The sequence below is a fragment of the Bombina bombina genome, chromosome 2 (genome assembly GCF_027579735.1).
Source record: "Bombina bombina isolate aBomBom1 chromosome 2, aBomBom1.pri, whole genome shotgun sequence".
Taxonomy (NCBI): domain Eukaryota; kingdom Metazoa; phylum Chordata; class Amphibia; order Anura; family Bombinatoridae; genus Bombina; species Bombina bombina.
Genome location: NC_069500.1, coordinates 1,357,527,911 through 1,357,548,267, shown reverse-complemented (window position 1 = coordinate 1,357,548,267; position 20,357 = coordinate 1,357,527,911). Strand labels below are relative to the sequence as shown.

The window sequence follows — 20,357 nt, the reverse complement described above, 5'->3', positions numbered from 1 at the left end:
AACCTAAAAAGGTTACCCTTGTCTGAGGAATCAAAGAACTCTTTGGTAAATTGATCCTCCAACCATGTCTTTGAAGAAACAACACTAGTTGATTCGTGTGAGATTCTGCAGAACGTAAAGACTGAGCAAGTACCAAGATATCGTCCAAATAAGGAAACACCGCAATACCCCGCTCTCTGATTACAGAGAGTAGGGCACCGAGAACCTTTGAAAAGATCCTTGGAGCTGTTGCTAGGCCAAAAGGAAGAGCAACAAATTGGTAATGCTTGTCTAGAAAAGAGAATCTCAGGAACTGATAGTGATCTGGATGAATCGGAATATGAAGATATGCATCCTGTAAGTCTATTGTGGACATATAATGCCCTTGCTGAACAAAAGGCAGAATAGTCCTTATAGTCACCATTTTGAATGTTGGTATTCTCACATAACGGTTCAAATTTTTGGATCCAGAACTGGCCTGAAAGAATTCTCCTTCTTTGGGATAATGAACAGATTTGAATAAAACCCCAGACCCCGTTCCTGAACAGGAACTGGCACAATTACCCCAGATACCTCCAGGTCTGAAACACACTTCAGGAAAGCCTGAGCCTTTTCTGGGTTCACTGGAATGCGTGAGAGAAAGAAACCTCTCACAGGCGGTCTTACTTTGAAACCTATTCTGTACCCTTGAGAAACAATGTTCTGAATCCAATGTTTTTGGATTGAATTGATCCAAACATCCTTGAAGAATTTTAGTCTGCCCCCTACCAGCTGAGCTGGAATGAGGGCAGCACCTTCATGTGGACTTGGGGGCTGATTTAGATCTTTTAAATGGCTTGGATTTATTCCAGACTGAAGAAGGCTTCCAATTGGAAACCGTTCCCTTAGGGGAAGGATCAGGTTTCTGTTCCTTATTTTGTCGAAAGGAACGAAAACGGTTAGCAGCCTTAAATTTACCCTTAGATTTTTTATCCTGAGGCAAAAAAGCTCCCTTCCCCCAGTGACAGTTGAAATAATAGAATCCAACTGAGAACCAAATAATTTATTACCTTGGAAAGAGAGAGATAGCAACGTTGATTTAGAAGTCATATCAGCATTCCAAGATTTAAGCCATAAAGCTCTTCTAGCTAATATAGCTAAATACATACATCTGACATCAATTCTGATGATATCAAAAATGGCATCACAAATTAAATTATTAACATGTTGAATTAACTAAACAATGCTATACACATTATGATCTGATACTTGTTGCGCTAGGGTTTCCAACCAAAAAGTTGAAGCAACTGCAACATCAGCCAAAAGAAATAGCAGGCCTAAGAAGATGACCTGAACATAAATAAGCCTTCCTTAGATAAGATTCAAGTTTCCTATCTAAAGGATCTTTAAAAGAAGTACTATCTGCCGTAGGAATAGTAGTATGCTTAGCAAGAGTAGAGATGGCCCCATCAACTTTGGGGATCTTTTCCCAAAACTCCAATCTATCAGACGGCAAAGGGTACAGTTTCTTAAACCTTGAAGCAGGAGTAAAAGAGGTACCCAGTCTATTCCATTCCCTAGAAATTACATCTGAAATAGCATCAGGAACTGGAAAAACCTCTGGAATAACTGAATTTAAATGTTTACTAGTTTTAATATCAAGAGGACTAGTCTCCTCCATATCTAATGCAATCAACACCTCTTTCAATAAGGAACGAATATACTCCATTTTAAATAAGTATGAATATTTGTCAGTGTCAATATCTGAGACAGAATCTTCTGAACCAGATAGATCCTCATCAGAGATAGATAAATCAGAACGTTGTCGGTCATTTAAAAATTCATCAATTTTATGAGAAGTTTTAAAAGACCTTTTACGTTTATTAGAAGGTGGTATGACAGACAAAGCCTTCTGAATAGAATTAGAAACAAATTCTCTCAGATTAACAGGAATATCCTGAGCATTAGATGTTGAAGGAATAACAACAAGTTATGGATTACTACTAATGGAAATATTATCTGCATGTAAAAGTTTGTCATGACAACTATCACAAATTATAGCCGGAGGTACAGTTACCACAAGTTTACAACAAATGCACTTAGCTTTGGTAGAATCGACATCAGGCAGCAGGATTCCAATAGGGTATTCTGAAACAGGATCAGATTGAGACATCTTGCAATATGTAAGAGAAAAAATAACATATAAAGCAAAATTATCAATATATGACAGTTTCAGGAATGAGAAAAAATGCAAACAGAATAAGCCTCTGGAAACCAGAAGCAAAAATACATGAAGACTTAAATAATGTCAAAAGTCTGGCGCCAAGTATGACGCCCACAACTGACAAAATATTTTTGGCACCAAAGACGTCTGCAACAAACACGAGCGTCATAGATGACTCAACTACGTGAAAATTTTCGGCGCCAACTAAGACGCCGGAAATGACGAAAATACGTCAACAAACGTAATTCTCGCGCCAAAAAAGTCTTGCACCAAGAATGACACAATAAATTATAGCATTTTGCGCACCCGCGAGCCTAACAGCCCGCAATTTAGAAAGAAAGTCAATTTGAAAATTTAAGGTAAGAATTTTTTTTTTTATGTGCATTTCCCAAAATGAAACTGACAGTCTGCGAAAAGGAAATATACTGATAAACCTGAATAATGGTAAATATAAGTACAAACATTATATTTAGAACTTTACATATAAAGTGCCAAACCATAGCTGAGAGTGTCTTAAATAAAAGAAACATAGCCAAACCAGTACTAAAAGAGTTATTAGTAGAGGTAATGGTATATAAGAGTATATCGTTGATCAGAAAAGGGAGGTAGGAGATGAATCTCTACGACCGATAACAGAGAACCTATGAAATAGACCCCCGTTAGGATGACCATTGTATTCAATAGGTTATAGTCCCTTCACATCCCTCTGTCATTCACTGCACTCTGAGAGGAACCGGCTTCAGCATGCTGAGAAGCGCATGTCAACGTAGAAATCTAGCACAAACTTACTTCACCACCACCTCCATAGGAGGCAAAGTTTGTAAAACCAAATTGTGGTTGTGGTGAGGGGTATATTTATAGGCATTTTGAGGTTTGGGAAACTTTGCCCCTCCTGGTAGGATTGTATATCCCATACGTCACTAGCTCATGGACTTTTGCCAATTACATGAAAGAAATATTTGCAATATACATGTATTGGCAAAAATGCTTATAGCAAAAGTTATCACAGTTTTAGTTTTAGTATTTTTCTCTGCATGTGAAGCATAGCTAGATATTCTTGGTGCACCATTATTTTAAATACTGCATCTGCTCAGAGCATGAATGGGGCTTGTATCATGTCAGCAATTAACAAATTGAGTCATTACCAGATGGTACGTGCACTCTGAGCAAGTGCTGTGTTCAAAATGCTGGTGCACTGTGCATACTTAAATACACTTTTGAGACTATGGGCTCCATGTACGAAGCAGCGAAAGCTGCTCCGGAGCCTTTGCGGGGCAGGTTCGCATATGCGAGCCTGCTTCCCGCAGTGTAAGAAGCAGCGGTCATTAGACCGCTGCTTCCTACAGCCTACGCCACCTCTTAGGTGGCGAAGCAAAATCACAGAGAACACGCTCGCTCTCGGTGATTGACAGCCCCTTCAGTCGCGTGATTGGTCGTGTGATTGGTCGCGCGATTGAAGGGGCGGGCATTACACACTCCGATGAGTGTGTAATGGTACATACGGGCAAGCGGATCAATAGATCCGCTGCCCGTGTGTAGCGGAGGCGGGCGGACAGCTTCGCGAGTTAAGAAGCTGTCCGCCTGCCTCTTAATACATGGCGCCCTATAACTTTTACTAGAAGCATTTTTGCTAATGCATGTATATTACAAAAATGCTTCGATTCAAAACTAAAATGTATCCATGTGGATTGCAATTTTGGCTGGAATGTCCCTTTAACTGACTACTTTAACCTGGTTGGCCTCTGGCTATTAATGGTCTATTATTCAACATTAATGGCTTGAATATTTACTTTCTTTACAACCTAAAACTAATTGCTGTTTTCAAGGGCTAATCCAGCATTCAGTATGTATTGTATGTTTTAAGTGGAATATGGAATATTTGTAAACCCCTCAGTTATTCTAATAAGACTAATTTCCTTTTTTTCATTTAATTTTGTAATAAATAGGTGATGGTCAGCAAGTGATTTATAAAAGTAATTCACTCAATGTTGCACAAATAAACAAGTTTGTTACTGTGAAACATGTTGGTGTTTGTCTCCTAGCAGACCTGTGGTTGTGAAATATCCTGTTTTAAAACTTTCCATATTGTTGTTGGTTGCTAAATTAGTGTGATACTCATTTTGGTTGTACAGTCTTCAGGACGGCACGTCATGAGTGGTCAGTGGAGGAAATTATAATCTGATCTTTTTTTCTTCTTTTTTTCTTAGAGTTTGCTACATATTTACTGTTGTAGTGACTTATGGGCTGATTTTCTAAAGCTCTCTGGGCTGGTGAGATTTAATAAGAAGGCTTGCCAGCCGTTCTATTAACCTTAAAACAGGGTGTCTCACTCAGGAGTATATACTGTATTTTTGTATAGGAAGGAGATGCATACATTACAAAAGTGCACAATGTAATTTAAAAATCATTAAAAATGAATAATTTAACCTTTCACATAAAAATACACAGGGAAAAAATTGTATTGTTAAGGTGATATGGAAAGCTTTAGAGAATTGGCCTCTTCATTTTTTATTAATTCAATCACAAAAGCCAACTTATTAAAACAAGTATTCTTTAGTCAGTGAACCTTGTATGCTTGTCAAATTATAAATGAGGTTTTTTTTATTCAAGGTGTTTTCCACAAATAATAGGGCATTGGAATATATACAAGATCAACAAAAGCTTGACACTTTCCTCGTGTAAATTAACATAAATACAATAAATAATAGCTAAATGTTTGAGGCTCTATAAAATGTTTTTTTATGTGTTTCACCCCAGTATGATAAAGTGGGATTTCATCAGACTACCAGATAGTGACAACTCTAGACAACATGTTTACGCTGTCTTCAGTGGTGGCGTGTTACACATACAACCAGCTGACACTTTGCATATCAGGCTTGTGTACTGCTACTCAGCCATGGAAGCCGATTCCATGAAGCTCCCAAAGCACAGTTCTTCATTTTAGATACAGTCTAGTCAAAAATTAAACTTTCATGATTCAGATAGGGCATGTCATTTTAAACATCTTTCCAATTTACTTTTATCATTAAATTTGCTTTGTTATCTTGGTATTCTTTGCTGAAAGCTAAACCTAGGTAGGCGTATATGTTAATTTCTAAGCCCTTAAATACCGCCTCTTATCTCTTTGCATTTTTCACAGCTAGACAGTGCTAGTTCATGTGGGCCATATAGATGACATTGTGCTCACTCCTGTGGACTGATTGGCTAAAATGCAACTCTGTCAAAGGCACTGAGATAAGGGAGCAGTCTGCAGAGGCTTAGATACAAGGTAATTACAGAGGTAAAAAGTATATTAATATAGCTGTGTTGGATCTGCACAACTAGGGAATAGGTAATAATGTGATTATCTATATTTTTAAACAATTAAAAACATAATTTATGCTTACCTGATTTATTTCATGGTGGGGAGATTCCACCATCCATTACTCCTGGGAATTACTCTTCGCTACCACTAGGAGGAGGCAAAGATTCCCAAAACACAAGAGCTCTATAAAACCCCTCCCAACTCACAGGTACCTCAGACTAACGTATAGCCAAGCAAAATGAGGTAGGAAAATAAATAAGAGCAAAAAATAAATAATAATAATAATCTGACTAATGTTATCCAAAAAATCACTTGAGGTAAAAAAACATATTGAGTCCTTAAAACCATCTTATCTTGATGAAAATAAGACAATGAAGCAAAAAAGGAAGAAACAAATTCAGAAAGTCTTCTGACAGAAGATATTACTAAAAGCAACAAAAACTTCCAAGACAGAAGCTAAATGTCCAAAGCATGCAGGTTCAAAAAGAGAAATCTGTAAAGCTTGTAAAAAAAAAAAAAAAAAAAATCAATGTTTCAAAGAGGAGAAATTGGTTCAGACACTGGATATATCCTGACAAAGGCCTTGATTATAAAAAGATCTCTTGGTTGGTAAGAATACTCGCCAGTCCTTCTATTTCTCTGATAGAATTATATAAAGCTCATTTTTTGCTAAGGAGCGTATACTGCATTTTCTTATAGGAAGGAGATTCATACATTACTAAAGTGCACAATAAAATTAATTAATTATTTTAAAAATCTTACAAAACTAGGGGCATGTCCATACAGTGATCCAGAGAGGTCAAATTTTTTTGAGATCTGATAGAAACATTGATGATCCGCCGATTATCTGAGAAATCCTACAGCACAACCACCTAATGTATACCAAAATATCTTGCTTTCTGCTGTGGGAAGCATACTGTATATCTCTATCTAAGCTGTATTCCTGACATTAGAGCCCAGAATCGGACATCAGAGGCCTAGAGCGGCGGCTCACGATAGGCAGCTCTTCCCCCTCGGTTCTCCAATGTATTTGGTCTTAACTGGAAACCTCAAAACAACTTACATATTAGTAACTCACTCTAAAAAGGAGGATGGCAATTGTTGAAGAATCCATACTACAAGATCACCATGACCAACTGCTTCAAAATATCAAAAGACTGCTGCAATCCATGATGGAAAGAGCTCCCTATGACAACCTAATATGCCATTTTACCACCAAACAAACAACTGCAGAAGTGACACAATGCATCAGAGATCACTTACCACATGCACAAAGTCATTTATTCATATTCATCTGAATTGCTTACTCAACAGAAGGAATGACACTCACCGGACTCTGCTACTGAACTCGTACAGGCCCCACAGGCCCAGGCCAGAACAGTCGCTCACCAATCTGCCATGTGGGACTTGAGGCCTGTCGATGCTATGATGAGCAAGAACACTTTTGACAAAGGAACACTGAAAACCCTGGATCACCCACTGTGGTATAGAGCAGGCCTTGCTGAGCTGGATGCGACTCGAGACGCACACACTCCTCTTGGAACTCCACTGGATCTGTTAATTAGCCCGCAAGACAATACGGCCATACAGAGGAGTAAGCTGAACATGTTACAGTCAAACGCTACAGTCAGACACATAATAGCATCTGTCATCCATACAGTCATTCAGTCTATTAATACAAAAACTAACCGGGAGAAAATCCTAAAGCTAAAAGCTAAACATCGCTGCCCAAAAGACCCGGATAATGCTCAGACGCCACACCGGCAATTTGGCTACGATGCGCATTCCTTCCACAGCGCTAATGGATCTTTTTTCAATCAGTTTGGACACTGGCCGGTATTGTGGCATTATCGTCCACACTTCTAATCAGCACGCATTATTATCTGTTTAAATTGTCCTAGGTCTATCCAAAATCTACTTTCCTAGCATTTACTACAACAAATTGGACTCTGGTTATTAATCTGCTAATATAACTTGCAATATTTTTGATAGATTGATATCCTGGGTTAGAGGGAGTGTTATGATACCACTGTTTACATGTCTTGGTTTGTATTTTAATCCCCTGGCACTTTCTGCAACACAAAGAATTTTAATTATTAATATGCTAATATACTTTGCAATATTTTTTGAAGGAACTATACTATTGGTTGGAGGAAGTGTTATGATGCTACTGTTTACATATCTTTGTTTGTATTTTCATATGGTTGATTCTTTTTGTTAGTTGCTCATAAATACTTAGAACTCTATGTCATTTGGTAACTTCCTACAGCACAAAGCCCATTTAAAATACCTTAGCAAAGCAGGCCAACATATACATAGAGGTAGGGGTAATTTTGAAATACTGACTATATCCCCTTATGAAACCCTCACGCCTGGTATTTACTGCAACACATAGGATTCTGATTATTAATATGCTATTATACTTTGCAATATTTTTGGTAGACCTTTATTATTGGTTAGAGGAAGTGTTATGATATTACTGCTTATATATCTCTGTTAGCATTTCTATATGGTCAACTCTTTATTATTCGCTCATTGATACTTAGAACTATATTTCATTTGGTAACCCCCTACAGTACAAAGCTGATTCAACATCCCCTAGCAAAGCAGGCTAACATATTTATAGAGATAGGGGTAATTTTGAAACACTGACCACACACCTATTCACGACATGAATGCATCTAACATAGCTCTATCACGATGCTGACACTTACTACTTCAACTCACAAGTTCTGGCCTTGCTGCCTACGGCCGGGGTAGCGATCGGGTGTCAATTACTGACGGTATCTCTCAACGAGAGAATTCATTAATTGACAGAGGAATATATTTGTTACAGCTAAGTGGTGCTTTAAATCATTCTGTTTCTTATATATAATGGGCTTCTGGGGCAGACATGTTTTGAGAGTTACTTTTCTACCATTGACCACCAGATGGCCTCTTAGTGTACCACAGGAAATTGGATTAACCCACACAGATAACAGTGCTGCACATACAATATAATAAACATTAAACTACGATTGCCGTCCCCTTTAAACACAGCAATGATTTCCTCAGAGTTTATACAGACATTTTTTGAAAGTACATCCATAATATGCCATGTTATATTATATATTACTGCGATGGGTATCTTTGTTGTTTCCGGTTTTGGCTAATTGTATCTTTTCTTTTTAACGTATTATTTTTCTTTTCTAAGATGCAATTACTTTTGTTTTGTTTATTTGTTCATTGTTTACCCCTGATTACAGTTTATTGTGTCATCACAGGTCCATGAGTGACCTACATTTTCAAACAAAAAGGGGTAGGAAAAGGAGGTCTGTTATTTTTTTATGTACACCCCAGCGAATCAGATATGACGACAATACTTGTACTATGCAATGTAATTGGATTTTTTTGTTTTTACCTCAATAAAAAAAAAAATCTTACAAAACTAATTATTGAACCATTCACACAAAAATATGCAGGGAACAATTGTATTGGTAAGTTGCATCAAAATTTGTTACAAAATTGTTCATCAAAAATAGTATTTTATCAAAAACATAAAAATTGTACATGAATTACACACGAATAAATCATAATGTAAGTGCACTGGATGTGCAAAAAAAAGCAAGAAATTCACATTTAAAATTACCAACTATAAATAGTTTTTTTGTAAAATGGGCTGAGCATGGGCATACCATGGGTAATTCTATCATTTTTTTCTGCACTACAGTTCTCACTGTTTTTTTCTTGCCAGTTAAAAAAATGTGCATGGTTTCACAATACTCAAAACACTAAATATTCTGAAAGGAAAACCTACACATACAAAATGACAGCAAATTTAAGGTACAGTGTACTGAAAACAGTATAATTGATTTGTATTAAGCGTAATATTCAAGTTTTAAAATACGCTGGTTTCCCCCTCTGTACGTCACCCTCAATTGCAAACTTTTACTTAGCAGAGAGCTCTAATTATTTGTATGGGAGAGATCTAAAACTCGAAGGGAAAGCCCCTTTTTTATTGAATTCCATGAGGGCTGCCCCTCAGAGTGTTGGAGTTGAAAACCATGTCTTAAACGGCAAATGTTTTACAAATGGGGCCTGAGTCTGAACAAAGCCTTGATGTCAAGACACTTAGCAATTTTCCTGTAGTATAAAACAGAAAAAGACAAAATATGACTCTTTAAAGAGTTTGCAGATAAGTCATTATCTATACCGACTTGGAAAAAAAAAATCTTGAAATTCTAAAAGAATAATAATACCAAATTTTCGGCAGCCAAAAATATTTTTGCGTCCCATAGAAATTAGTAAAAGCCGTTACAGCAGGTAACCAATTAATGCACTAACTATAAATACACTGTAGGAGGCTGTCAAATCAATTAATTGAAAAAAATGACACCCAGCTAATTAATAAAGTAGAAAATGTAATTATAATGAAAAGTATTATCGAACAGAAAAACTCAAAGTCCAGTGTGTTATAGACACTTGAGATAGGAGCTGTTACCATATGCAACATGCAGTGTGCGTTTGTAAATAGAGAGATGCACGAACCACATTCAAAGCTGAGGGCTGGGGCTAGGAAGTCTCACTTGTCACACCAGGTCAGGTAAGCAAAAACAGAAGCAGTATCATACCGGTATCATAGGGCTCAGACCATATCAGCTTTCATGTGTCAAGGGGAATCCGCAGATAGCAGTACTCGACCCCTGACCAACCTGTCATGCCTCCAGATTACCATCTGTAATGGATAAATGTATTTACCATGATCCTGTTGCAGTCTTTTTTGTCTGCAGGAAAGAGTAGCCTTGTATCCTGCGTCTCCATGTTCATGACTTGCTCTCCTACTCACACACACCGCTCAGCTATGCTACCCTCCAAAACAAGCCCAGTGGGCTCCTCCTACTGTGTGACTAAAAGCAGCGTAGTCGACCCTCTCATTAAGAACTGTATGAGCGGAATGGAGGAAGTTGGATCCAAAATGTTAAAAGCAGCAAAACTTTATTATATACTCATTAAAATAGACAGACTCCATACAAGGGTATTATTATTATTATCATTTATTTGTATAGCGCCGCCAAATTCCGCAGCGCTGGGTACAATGATAGGGGTATACAATGACAACATTTTTGATAAAAATACAAAACATAAAACGAAACAAATCTGGTACAGGAGGAAGAGGGCCTTGCTCCGGAGAGCTCATAGTCTACAGGTTTAGAGTGCAGAGATATAATGTTGGGGTAGCTTGTTACATCAGTTGTAGTTGCAGTAGTGAGTCAGGCAGTTCATGTATTAGTTTGGTTTGGATGAGGGATGGAGGAGATATGATACGCCTCTCTGAATAGGTGGGTTTTTAAGGAGCGTCTGAAGCTATACAAGGTTGGAGACATTCTTATGGAGCAGGGTAGAGAGTTCCAGAGCACAGGAGCAGCACGTGTGAAGTCTTGGAGGCGGGAGTGGGATGTAGAGATAACAGGAGTGGAGAGACATAGGTCATAGGTTGATCGAAGAGGACGGGATGGGGAATATTTCACAATAAGAGAGGAAATACAGTTGGGAGTTAGACTGTTTAGTGCTTTGTAAGTTAGGGTTAATACTTTAAACTATATTCTGGAGTGTATGGGGAGCCAGTGTAGAGACTGGCAGAGCGGAGTCGCTGATGTAGATCGGCGACTTAGGTGGATGAGTCTAGCTGAAGCATTCATAATAGATTGGAGGGAGGAGAGGCGGTGTTTTGGAAGGCCATTTAGGAGTAGGTTGCAGTAATCAATGCGTGACAAAATGAGTGAATGAATAAGTATTTTTGTCATTTTTTTGAGTAAGAAAGGGACGAATTCTGGAAATGTTGCGTAGGTGTGAACGGCAGGATTTGGTAAGCGCTTGTATATGTGGGTTGAATGTGAGCTTTGAGTCTACTGTGACCCCAAGACAGCGAACCTGGGGGGAGATGTTGAGAATAGAGTCTCTAACTGTCAGAAAAATTTCAGGTGTTGGTTGTCTCAAAGAGGGGGGAATAAGAAGCAGCTCAGTTTTGGACAGATTGAGTTGGAGGTAGTGTGAAGACATCCAAGAGTAAATTGCTGAGAGGCAGTTGGAAATCTGGTTGAGTAAAGAGGGAGAGATATCAGGAGAGGAAAGATATATTTGATCAGCATATAAGTCGTACTGGAATCTAAAGGAGGCTATACGTTTTCCAAGGGAGGATGTATAGAGAGAGAAAAGCAAGGGACCCAAGACAGAGCCTTGCGGTACTCCAACTGAGAGAGGCATAGGATCGCAAGATATGTTGTTAAAGGAAACTGAAAATGAGCGGTTTGAGAGATATGAGGCAAACCAGGAGAGGGCTGTGTCTCTGATGCCAAATTAATGTAGTATTTTTAGGAGGAGAGGATGGTCGACTGTGTCAAAAGCAGCGGATAGGTTAAGAAGAATTAGTAAGGAGTAGTGGCCTTTTGCTTTAGCTGATAACAGGTCATTTGTTACTTTAGCAAGAGCAGTTTCTGTTAAGTGTTTTGGGCGGAAACCAGATTGTAGTGGATCAAGTAAAGAGTTAGTTGTGAGAAATTGAGTTAGCCGATTGTACAACAGTCATTCCAATAATTTTGAAGCAAAGGGAAGTAAGGAGACCGGTCGATAGTTAGAAGGAGTTGAGGGGTCAAGCGAGGGCTTTTTTAGGATTGGTATGATTGACGCATGCTTGAATGTATCTGAAAATGTGCCAGCGGTGAGAGATTGGTTAAAGAGATGAGTTAGGGTAGGGGTTAGTGAAGCAGAGAGAGAGGGAAGAAGTTGTGAAGGAATAGGGTCAAGTGGGCAGGTTGTGAGATGAGCCAAGGATAGGAGTACAGAGACATATTCCTCTGTTACAGGGGGAAGTAGCATAGAGTTTTGTTAATTGAAGGGATCGGTAGGATTGCTGGGTTTGAAGGGTGTGAGGTGCAGATCTCTTTCCTAATGGTGTCAATTTTATTTTTGAAGTGATCAGCAATAATCTGAGCAGTGAGGTTGGTAGTGGACAGGGGTGCAGGCGGACGTAGAAGGGAGTTAAAGGTTGAGAACAGCTTTCTGGGGTTGGATGCATGAGATGACAGAAGGGAGGAAAAATAGACTTTTTTGGCCAGGCTGAGCGCAGAGTTGTAGAACTTAAGGATGAATTTATAATGCCGGAAATCAGCACAGGTGCGTGATTTCCTCACTGCCGTTCAGCAGCCCGTGAACATCGCTGAAGATATCTGGTCTGTTTGGTGTGCCACGGTTGCCGTCGAGTGATTGATGTACGACGAACAGTGGAGGGTGCAGCTATGTCAAGTGTTGATTTTAGTGCTGAATGGTACTGTAAAGCAATGAGGTTTGGGCAAGAGAGGGATGAAATGTCAGAAAGCAGAGGATTCAGTTGTGTGGAAAAGTCTGTGAGATCCAAGTCCTTTAAATTGCTGTAAGGTAGCAGTTTCTTGGGGGCTTGCAAAGATGTAGCAGGTAGAGTAAGAGAGAAAGTTAGTAGATGGTGGTCAGAGAGAGGAAAGGGGAAGTTAAGGAAGTTGGAAACGGCACAGAGATTAGTGAAGACCAGGTCTATGGAGTTGCCTTCACAGTGGATTGGAGATGTTGTCCACTGGGACAGGCTAAAAGAGTAGGTAAGGGATAGAAGTTTAGCGGCAGCAGGAATGTTAGGATTATCAATGGGTATGTTGAAGTCCCCTAAGATGAGAGAAGGGACAATAGAAGAGAGAAAAAAGGGAAGCCAGGCTTCAAAGTGTTCCAGAGATTGTGATGCTGGGCCAAGGGGGCCGATAAATAACTGCAAAACGAAGAGCCAGGGGGGAGAAGATGCGGATAGCATGAACTTCAAAAGATGAAAAGGAAAGAGAGGGGGATGAAGGAATGCAGTGAAAGGTACTGTGTGGAGACAGGAGAATTCCTACTCCCCCTCCTTGTTTGTCTCCTGGCCTGGGAGTGTGACTGAAGTGCAGGCCGCCATAGGACAGAGAGGCTACAGCAGTTGTGTTAGAGAAGGGAAGCCAAGTTTCAGTGAGGGCTAACAGGTTAAGTGAACGTGCGATAAAAAGGTCGTGAATAGATGTAAGCTTATTGCATACAGAGCGTGCATTCCAAAGGGCACAAGAGAATTGGGGTGTGCTAACATAAGTGCAGTTAATGTGGTTTTGAGGGTTACGTGGGCAAGGTGTGTGAGGTGTTATTTGGCATAGTGAGCTGATGGAAGCAGAGGGTGGACCTGGGTTAGGCGAGACATCCCCAGCTGCAAGAAGAAGAAAGGTGGTGAGCGAAAGGACATGATAATGTGTAATATGCGAGTGTTTAAGTTTAGGATCAGTGAAGCATGGCTGGCTGAGGGATGTGAGATAGGAATAGAGTTCATGTGTGTTGTAGAGGGGGGAAGGTAGAAGAGAAGGAGAAATAGGAATTGTCTGTGTGCTGTTTGTGAAAGGAAGAGCTGTGACTTTAAGGAGAAGGGAGGAAAAGGTTAATGCAGACATTAGAAAGTGTAGCATGTTTGCAGTTAATTTTGGTGATATGAAAGTACTTATTTCTGTTGTCCACTCCTTTGTCTAAATCCCTTGTTATAACTCCCTACACTTATGAACTAGCACACTTAGAGAACTACACATGCTGCACTGATCTCACAAGCAAGCTTGGGTATTCAATTTAAAGGTAATAACAGTCACATGATCCTAATTAGCAAAGGTCATAAATTATTGCAGGATCAAACAAAGCCTAGACAGACAAAGCATATGACACCTATCTTATCAAATTGAAAGACATAGAAAGCAAAAGTTTTAAGGTAATAAACACATACCAAAGATAAAAGATTGTAGGGGGAAAGGCAGTTAAAGTGTAAGATGCAGGGTTAAAATGGGTTCTGTTCTATGCACATACCAAAGATTAAAGATTGTAGGGGGAAAGGCAGTTAAAGTGTAAGATGCAGGGTTAAAATGGATTCTGTTCTATGCACATACCAAAGATTAAAGATTGTAGGGGGAAAGGCAGTTAAAGTGTAAGATGCAGGGTTAAAATGGATTCTGTTCTATGCACATACCAAAGATAAAAGATTGTAGGAGAAAGGCAGTTAAAGTGTAAGATGCAGGGTTAAAATGGATTCTGTTCTATGCACATACCTGTGGAGAGAGGAGATAGAGAGTAGTGTAAGCAGAGTTCCAAATATGTTCCAATTATATACCAGTCACTGTTCTGTATACTTTGCTATATATAATTTTATATATATATATATATATATATATATATATATATATATATATATATATATATATATACACACAGTTGCAAGAAAAAGTATGTGAACCCTTTGGAATGATATGGATTTCTGCACAAATTGGTCATAAAATGTTATCTGATCATCATCTAAGTCACAACAATAGACAATCACAGTCTGCTTAAACTAATAACACACAAAGAATGAAATGTTACAATGTTTTTATTGAACACACCATGTAAACATTCACAATGCAGGTGGAAAAAGTATGTATGTGAACACCTAGACTAATGACATCTCCAAGAGCTAATTGGAGTGAGATGTCAGCCAACTGGAGTCGAATCAATGAGATGAGATTGGAGGTGTTGGTTACAGCTGCCCTGCCCTATAAAAACACACACCAGTTCTGGGTTTGCTTTTCACAAGAAGCATTGCCTGATGTGAATGATGCCTCGCACAAAAGAGCTCTCAGAAGACCTACGATTAAGAATTGTTCACTTGCATAAAGCTGGAAAGGGTTATAAAAGTATCTCCAAAAGCCTTGCTGTTCATCAGTCCACAGTAAGACAAATTGTCTGTAAATGGAGAAAGTTCAGCACTGCTGCTACTCTCCCTAGAAGTGGCCGTCCTGTAAAGATGACTGCAAGAGCACAGTGCAGACTGCTCAATGAGGTGAAGAAGAATCCTAGAGTGTCAGCTAAAGACTTACAAAAGTCACTGGCAAATGCTAACATCCCTGTTAGCGAATCTACAATACGTAAAACACTAAACAAGAATGGATTTCATGGGAGGATACCACAGAGGAAGCCACTGCTGTCCAAACAAAACATTGCTGCACGTTTACAGTTTGCACAAGAGCACCTGGATGTTCCACAGCAGTCCTTGCAAAATATTCTGTGGACAGATGAAACCAAAGTTGAGTTATTTGGAAGAAACACACAACACTATGTGTGGCGAAAAAGAGGCACAGCACACCAACATCAAAACCTCATCCCAACTGTGAAGTATGGTGGTGGGGGCATCATGGTTTGGGGCTGCTTTGCTGCGTCAGGGCCTGGACGGATTGCTATCATCGAAGGAAAAATGATTTCCCAAGTTTATCAAGACATTTTGCAGGAGAACTTAAGGCCATCTGTCTACCATCTGAAGCTCAACAGAAGATGGGTGTTTCAACAGGACAATGACCCAAAGCATAGAAGTAAATCAACAACAGAATGGCTTAAACAGAAGAAAATACACCTTCTGAAGTGGCCCAGTCAGAGTCCTGACCTCAACCCAATTGAGATGCTGTGGCATGACCTCAAGAAAGTGATTCACACCAGACATCCCAAGAATATAGCTGAACTGAAACAGTTCTGTAAAGAGGAATGGTCAAGAATTACTCCTGACCGTTGTGCACGTCTGATCTGCAACTACAGGAAACGTTTGGTTGAAGATATTGCTGCCAAAGGAGGTTCAACCAGTTATTAAATCCAAGGGTTCACATACTTTTTCCACCTGCACTGTGAATGTTTACATGGTGTGTTCAATAAAAACATGGCAACATTTTATTCTTTGTGTGTTATTAGTTTAAGCAGACTGTGATTGTCTATTGTTGTGACTTAGATGATGATCAGATCACATTTTATGACCAATTTGTGCAGAAATCCATATCATTCCAAAGGGTTTACATACTTTTTCTTGCAACTGTATATATATATATATATATATATATATATATATATATATATATATAATATTTCCCTTGTTATAACTCCCTACACTTATGAACTAGCACACTTAGAGAACTACACATGCTGCACAGGAGCGATAAAAAGAAAGTCTGACTGGTTTCGGTCTAGCAGACCGTAGTCATAGACATAAAAATAAAATGCATGCTTACTTGATACATTTCTTTCTTTCTGGATGTGGTGACTCCACAACGTCCTCAATTACTGTTGGGAATATCACTTCTGGCCAGCAGGAGGAGGCAAAGAGCACCACAGCCAAGCTGTTAAGTGTCACTCCCCTACCCACAATCCCCAGTCATTCGACCGAAGGAAAATGGAAACAAGGAGCAACACAAAGGTGTGAAGATGCCTGAGGTTTAGTCAAACGTAACTGTCTTAAATTTAAGGGTGGGGTCATAGACTCACCATATCCGGAAAGAAATTTATCAGGTAAGCATAAATTTTGTTTTCTTTCCTAAGATGGTGTCCACGACATCCTCAATTACTGTTGGGAACCAATACCAAAGCTAGAGGACACAGATGACTAGGGAGGGACAAGAAAGGCAGCCCTAAACAGAAGGCACCACCGCTTGAAGAACCTTTCTCCCAAAAGAAGCCTCTGCAAAGGCAAAAGTATCAAATTTGGAAAATTTAGAAAAAGTATGCAGAGAAGACCAAGTTGCAAACTTGTAAATTTGTTCCACAGAAGATTCATTTTTGAAAGTCCATGAACAGGAGACAGCCCTGGTGGAATGAGCTGCAATTCTCTCAGGAGGCTGCTGGCCAGCAGTCTCATAAGCCAAACGAATTATACTTCTCAACCCGAGAGAAAGAGAAGTAGCAGTAGCTTTCTGACCTTTACATTAACCAGAGAAACAAACAAACATGGCAAAAGATTGGCGAAAATCCTTAGTCGCATCTAGATAGAATTTAAGAGCATGCACCACATCCAAGTTGCGCAACAATCATTCCTTATGAGAAGAAGGATTAGGATATAGAGAAGGAACAACAATTTCCTGATTAATATTTCTATCTGAAACAACCTTAGGAAGGAAACCTAACTTAGTACGAAGAACCGCCTTATCGGCATGAAAGATAAAATAAGGCAAATCACACCGCAAAGCTGAGAGTTCCGAGACTCTCCGTGCAAAAGAAATAGCCAAAAGAAACAAAACCTTCCAGGATAACAACTTAATATCTATAGAATGTAAAGGCTCAAAGGGAGCCTGCTTCAAAACTTTAAGAACAAGGTTAAGGAGGAGCAACACACTTAAACACAGGCCTGAGATCTGACCTTTCAGGGTACTGACTGACAAACCCTTTTCCAGACCTTCCTGGAAAAAAGACATAATCCTAGGAATCCTGACCCTACTCCAAGAGTAGCCCTTGAATTCACACCAATAAAGATATTTACGCCATATCTTATGATAAATCTTTCTAGTAACAGGCCTGTGAGCCTGAATCATGATCTCAATGACCAGCTCAGAAAAACCATGCTTAGACAGAACTAAGCATTTAATCTCCAAGCAGTCAGCTAAGGAGAAATGAAATTTGGATGAAGGAAGGGACCCTGAAGTAGACGACATCTCCACTAAACCTGCATACCATATCCTGCGAGGCCACGCCAGAGCTATTAGGATCACCGACGCTCTCTCTTCCTTGATGCGATCAATGACTCGTGGAAGGAGAGCAAATGGGGGAAACAGATAAGCCAACCTGAAGTCCCAAGAGGCTGCCAGAGAATCTATCAAAGCGACCTGTGGATCCATTGACCTTGAACCGTACTTTGGAAGTTTGGCGTTCTGCAGAGACTCCATCAGATCCAGTTCCGGCACCCCCCATCTGAGGGTTAAGCTGGAGAAATCCTCCAGGTGGAGTTCCCACTTCCTGGGATAAAAAGTATATTTGCTCAGAAAATCCGCTTCCCAGTTGTTCACTCCTGGAATGTGGATGGCAGATAGACAACAATTGTGAGCTTCCGCCCACTGAATAATCTGAGTCACCTCCTTCATGGCTAAGGAACTCCGAGTTCCTCCCTGGTGGTTGATGTAAGCCACTGAGGTTATGTTGTCTGACTGAAACCTGATAAACCGGGATAAGGACAACTGAGGCCAAGGCATCAGATCATTGAAAAACGCTCTCAACTCCAAGATGTTGATGGGGAGAGCAGACTCCTCTCGAGTTCAGAGTCCCTGTGCCTTTAAGGAGTTCCAAGCTGCACCCCAGCCCAACAGGCTGGCGTCCATGGTCACAGTCACCCAGGAAGGTCTCCGAAAGCATGTGCCCTGAGACAGATTTTCCCAAAAAAGCCACCACGGGAGGGATTCTCTTGTCGACCAATCTAGATCTATCCTCTGAGACAGATCCGCATGGTCTCCATTCCATTGACTAAGCATGCATAACTGCAAAGCTCTTAAATGGAATCAAACAAAGGGAATGATGTCAATGGAAGCAACCATCATACCAATTACCTCCATACATTGAGCTACTGATGGTCGAACAGCAGACTGAAGATAGAGGCAAGACAAAATAATTTTGGCTTTTCTGACCTCCGTAAAAAATATTTTCATCAATAGAATCTATTATAGTCCCTAAGAAAACTACTCTTGTAGCTGGGACAAGGGAACTCTTTCCCAAGATTCACTTCCATCCATGGAAACGTAGAAAAGACAACAAGATCTCTGTATGAGAGTTTGCTTGTTGCAAGGATGGCGCCTGAACCAAGATGTTGTCCAGATATGGCACTACAGCAATACCAAGAGCCCTGACCACTGCCAAGAGAGCCCCCAGAACCTTTGAGAAAATTCTGGGAGCTGTGGCAAGGCCAAACAGAAGAGTTACAAACTGAAAGTGTTTGTCTAGAAAGGCAAATCTCAGAAACTTGTGATGATCCCCGTGAATGGGACTATGAAGGTACGCATCCTTTAGGTCTGTAGTCGTCATGTACTGATCCTCTTGCACTAAAGGAAGAATGAAGCGGATAGTCTCCATCTTGAAGGATGGTACTCTGAGAAACTTGTTTAGACATTTCAGGTCCAGAATAGGTCAGAAAGTCCCCTCTTTTTTGGGAACTGCGAACAGATTGGAATAGAAACCTAGACCATGTTCCTGAACTGGAACTGGAACTGGAACATTCACTCCCAGGGAGAAAAGATCCTGAACACATTTCAAGAATGCCTCTCTCTTTATCTGGTCTACAGATAATCTTAAGAGGTAGGTGGAACCTGCCAATGGGAGGAAAGGTCTTGAATTCCAATTTGTAACCCTGAGATACTATGTCCACAGCCCAGGGATCTGGGACATTTCGTATCCATGCTTGGGAAAAAAGTGAAAGTATGCCCCCACTTAATCCGCTCCCAGATCGGGGGCAAACTCTGCATGCTGATTTAGAGTCAGCTGTGGGTTTCTTTGGTCGCTTCCCCTTGTTCCAAGACTGACTGGGCTTCCAAGAAGGCTTAGACTGTTCCTGCTTGGCAGAAGAAGAGGAAGACTTACCATTGAAGCTATGAAAGGAATGAAAATTACTCTGACGTCCTTTCATTCTATTCTTCCTATCTTGAGGTAGAAAAGACCCTTTTCCCCCCATAACATCAGAAATAATTTCTGCTAGACCAGGACGAAACAATGTCTTAGCCTTGTAAGGAAGTGCCAAAAGCTTGACCTTAGATGAGACATCTGCTGACCAAGACTTCAGCCACAAAGCCCTGCGGCCTAGCACAGCAAAACTAGATGACTTGGCTCCCAGCCTAATCACCTGCAAGATAGTGTCAGAAATAAAGGAATTAGCCAGTCAGCAACTGGAAAAATCTTTTTAAAAATGGGAGATGGGGAAAAAGATACCCCTGGCTTATCCCACTCCTGTGTAATAATATCTACAGCATGGTCTGGAACCAGAAAAACCTCCTTAGAGGGAGGAACCTCAAAGTAATTATTAAGTTTACTAGATTTCTTAGGATGAAC

General features: G+C 40.0%; 1 protein-coding gene across 1 annotated transcript in view; it reads left to right on the top strand.

Annotated features, from left to right (window-relative positions):
- CD8A (CD8 subunit alpha) overlaps positions 1-4,241 on the top strand; it is a 91,983-nt gene extending 87,742 nt beyond the window's left edge. Inside the window, exon 4 of the mRNA XM_053700318.1 lies at positions 4,129-4,241. Coding sequence (XP_053556293.1) covers positions 4,129-4,241 — 113 coding nt within the window. The remainder of the gene's footprint in view (positions 1-4,128) is intronic.
- The last annotated feature ends 16,116 nt before the right edge of the window (positions 4,242-20,357 follow it).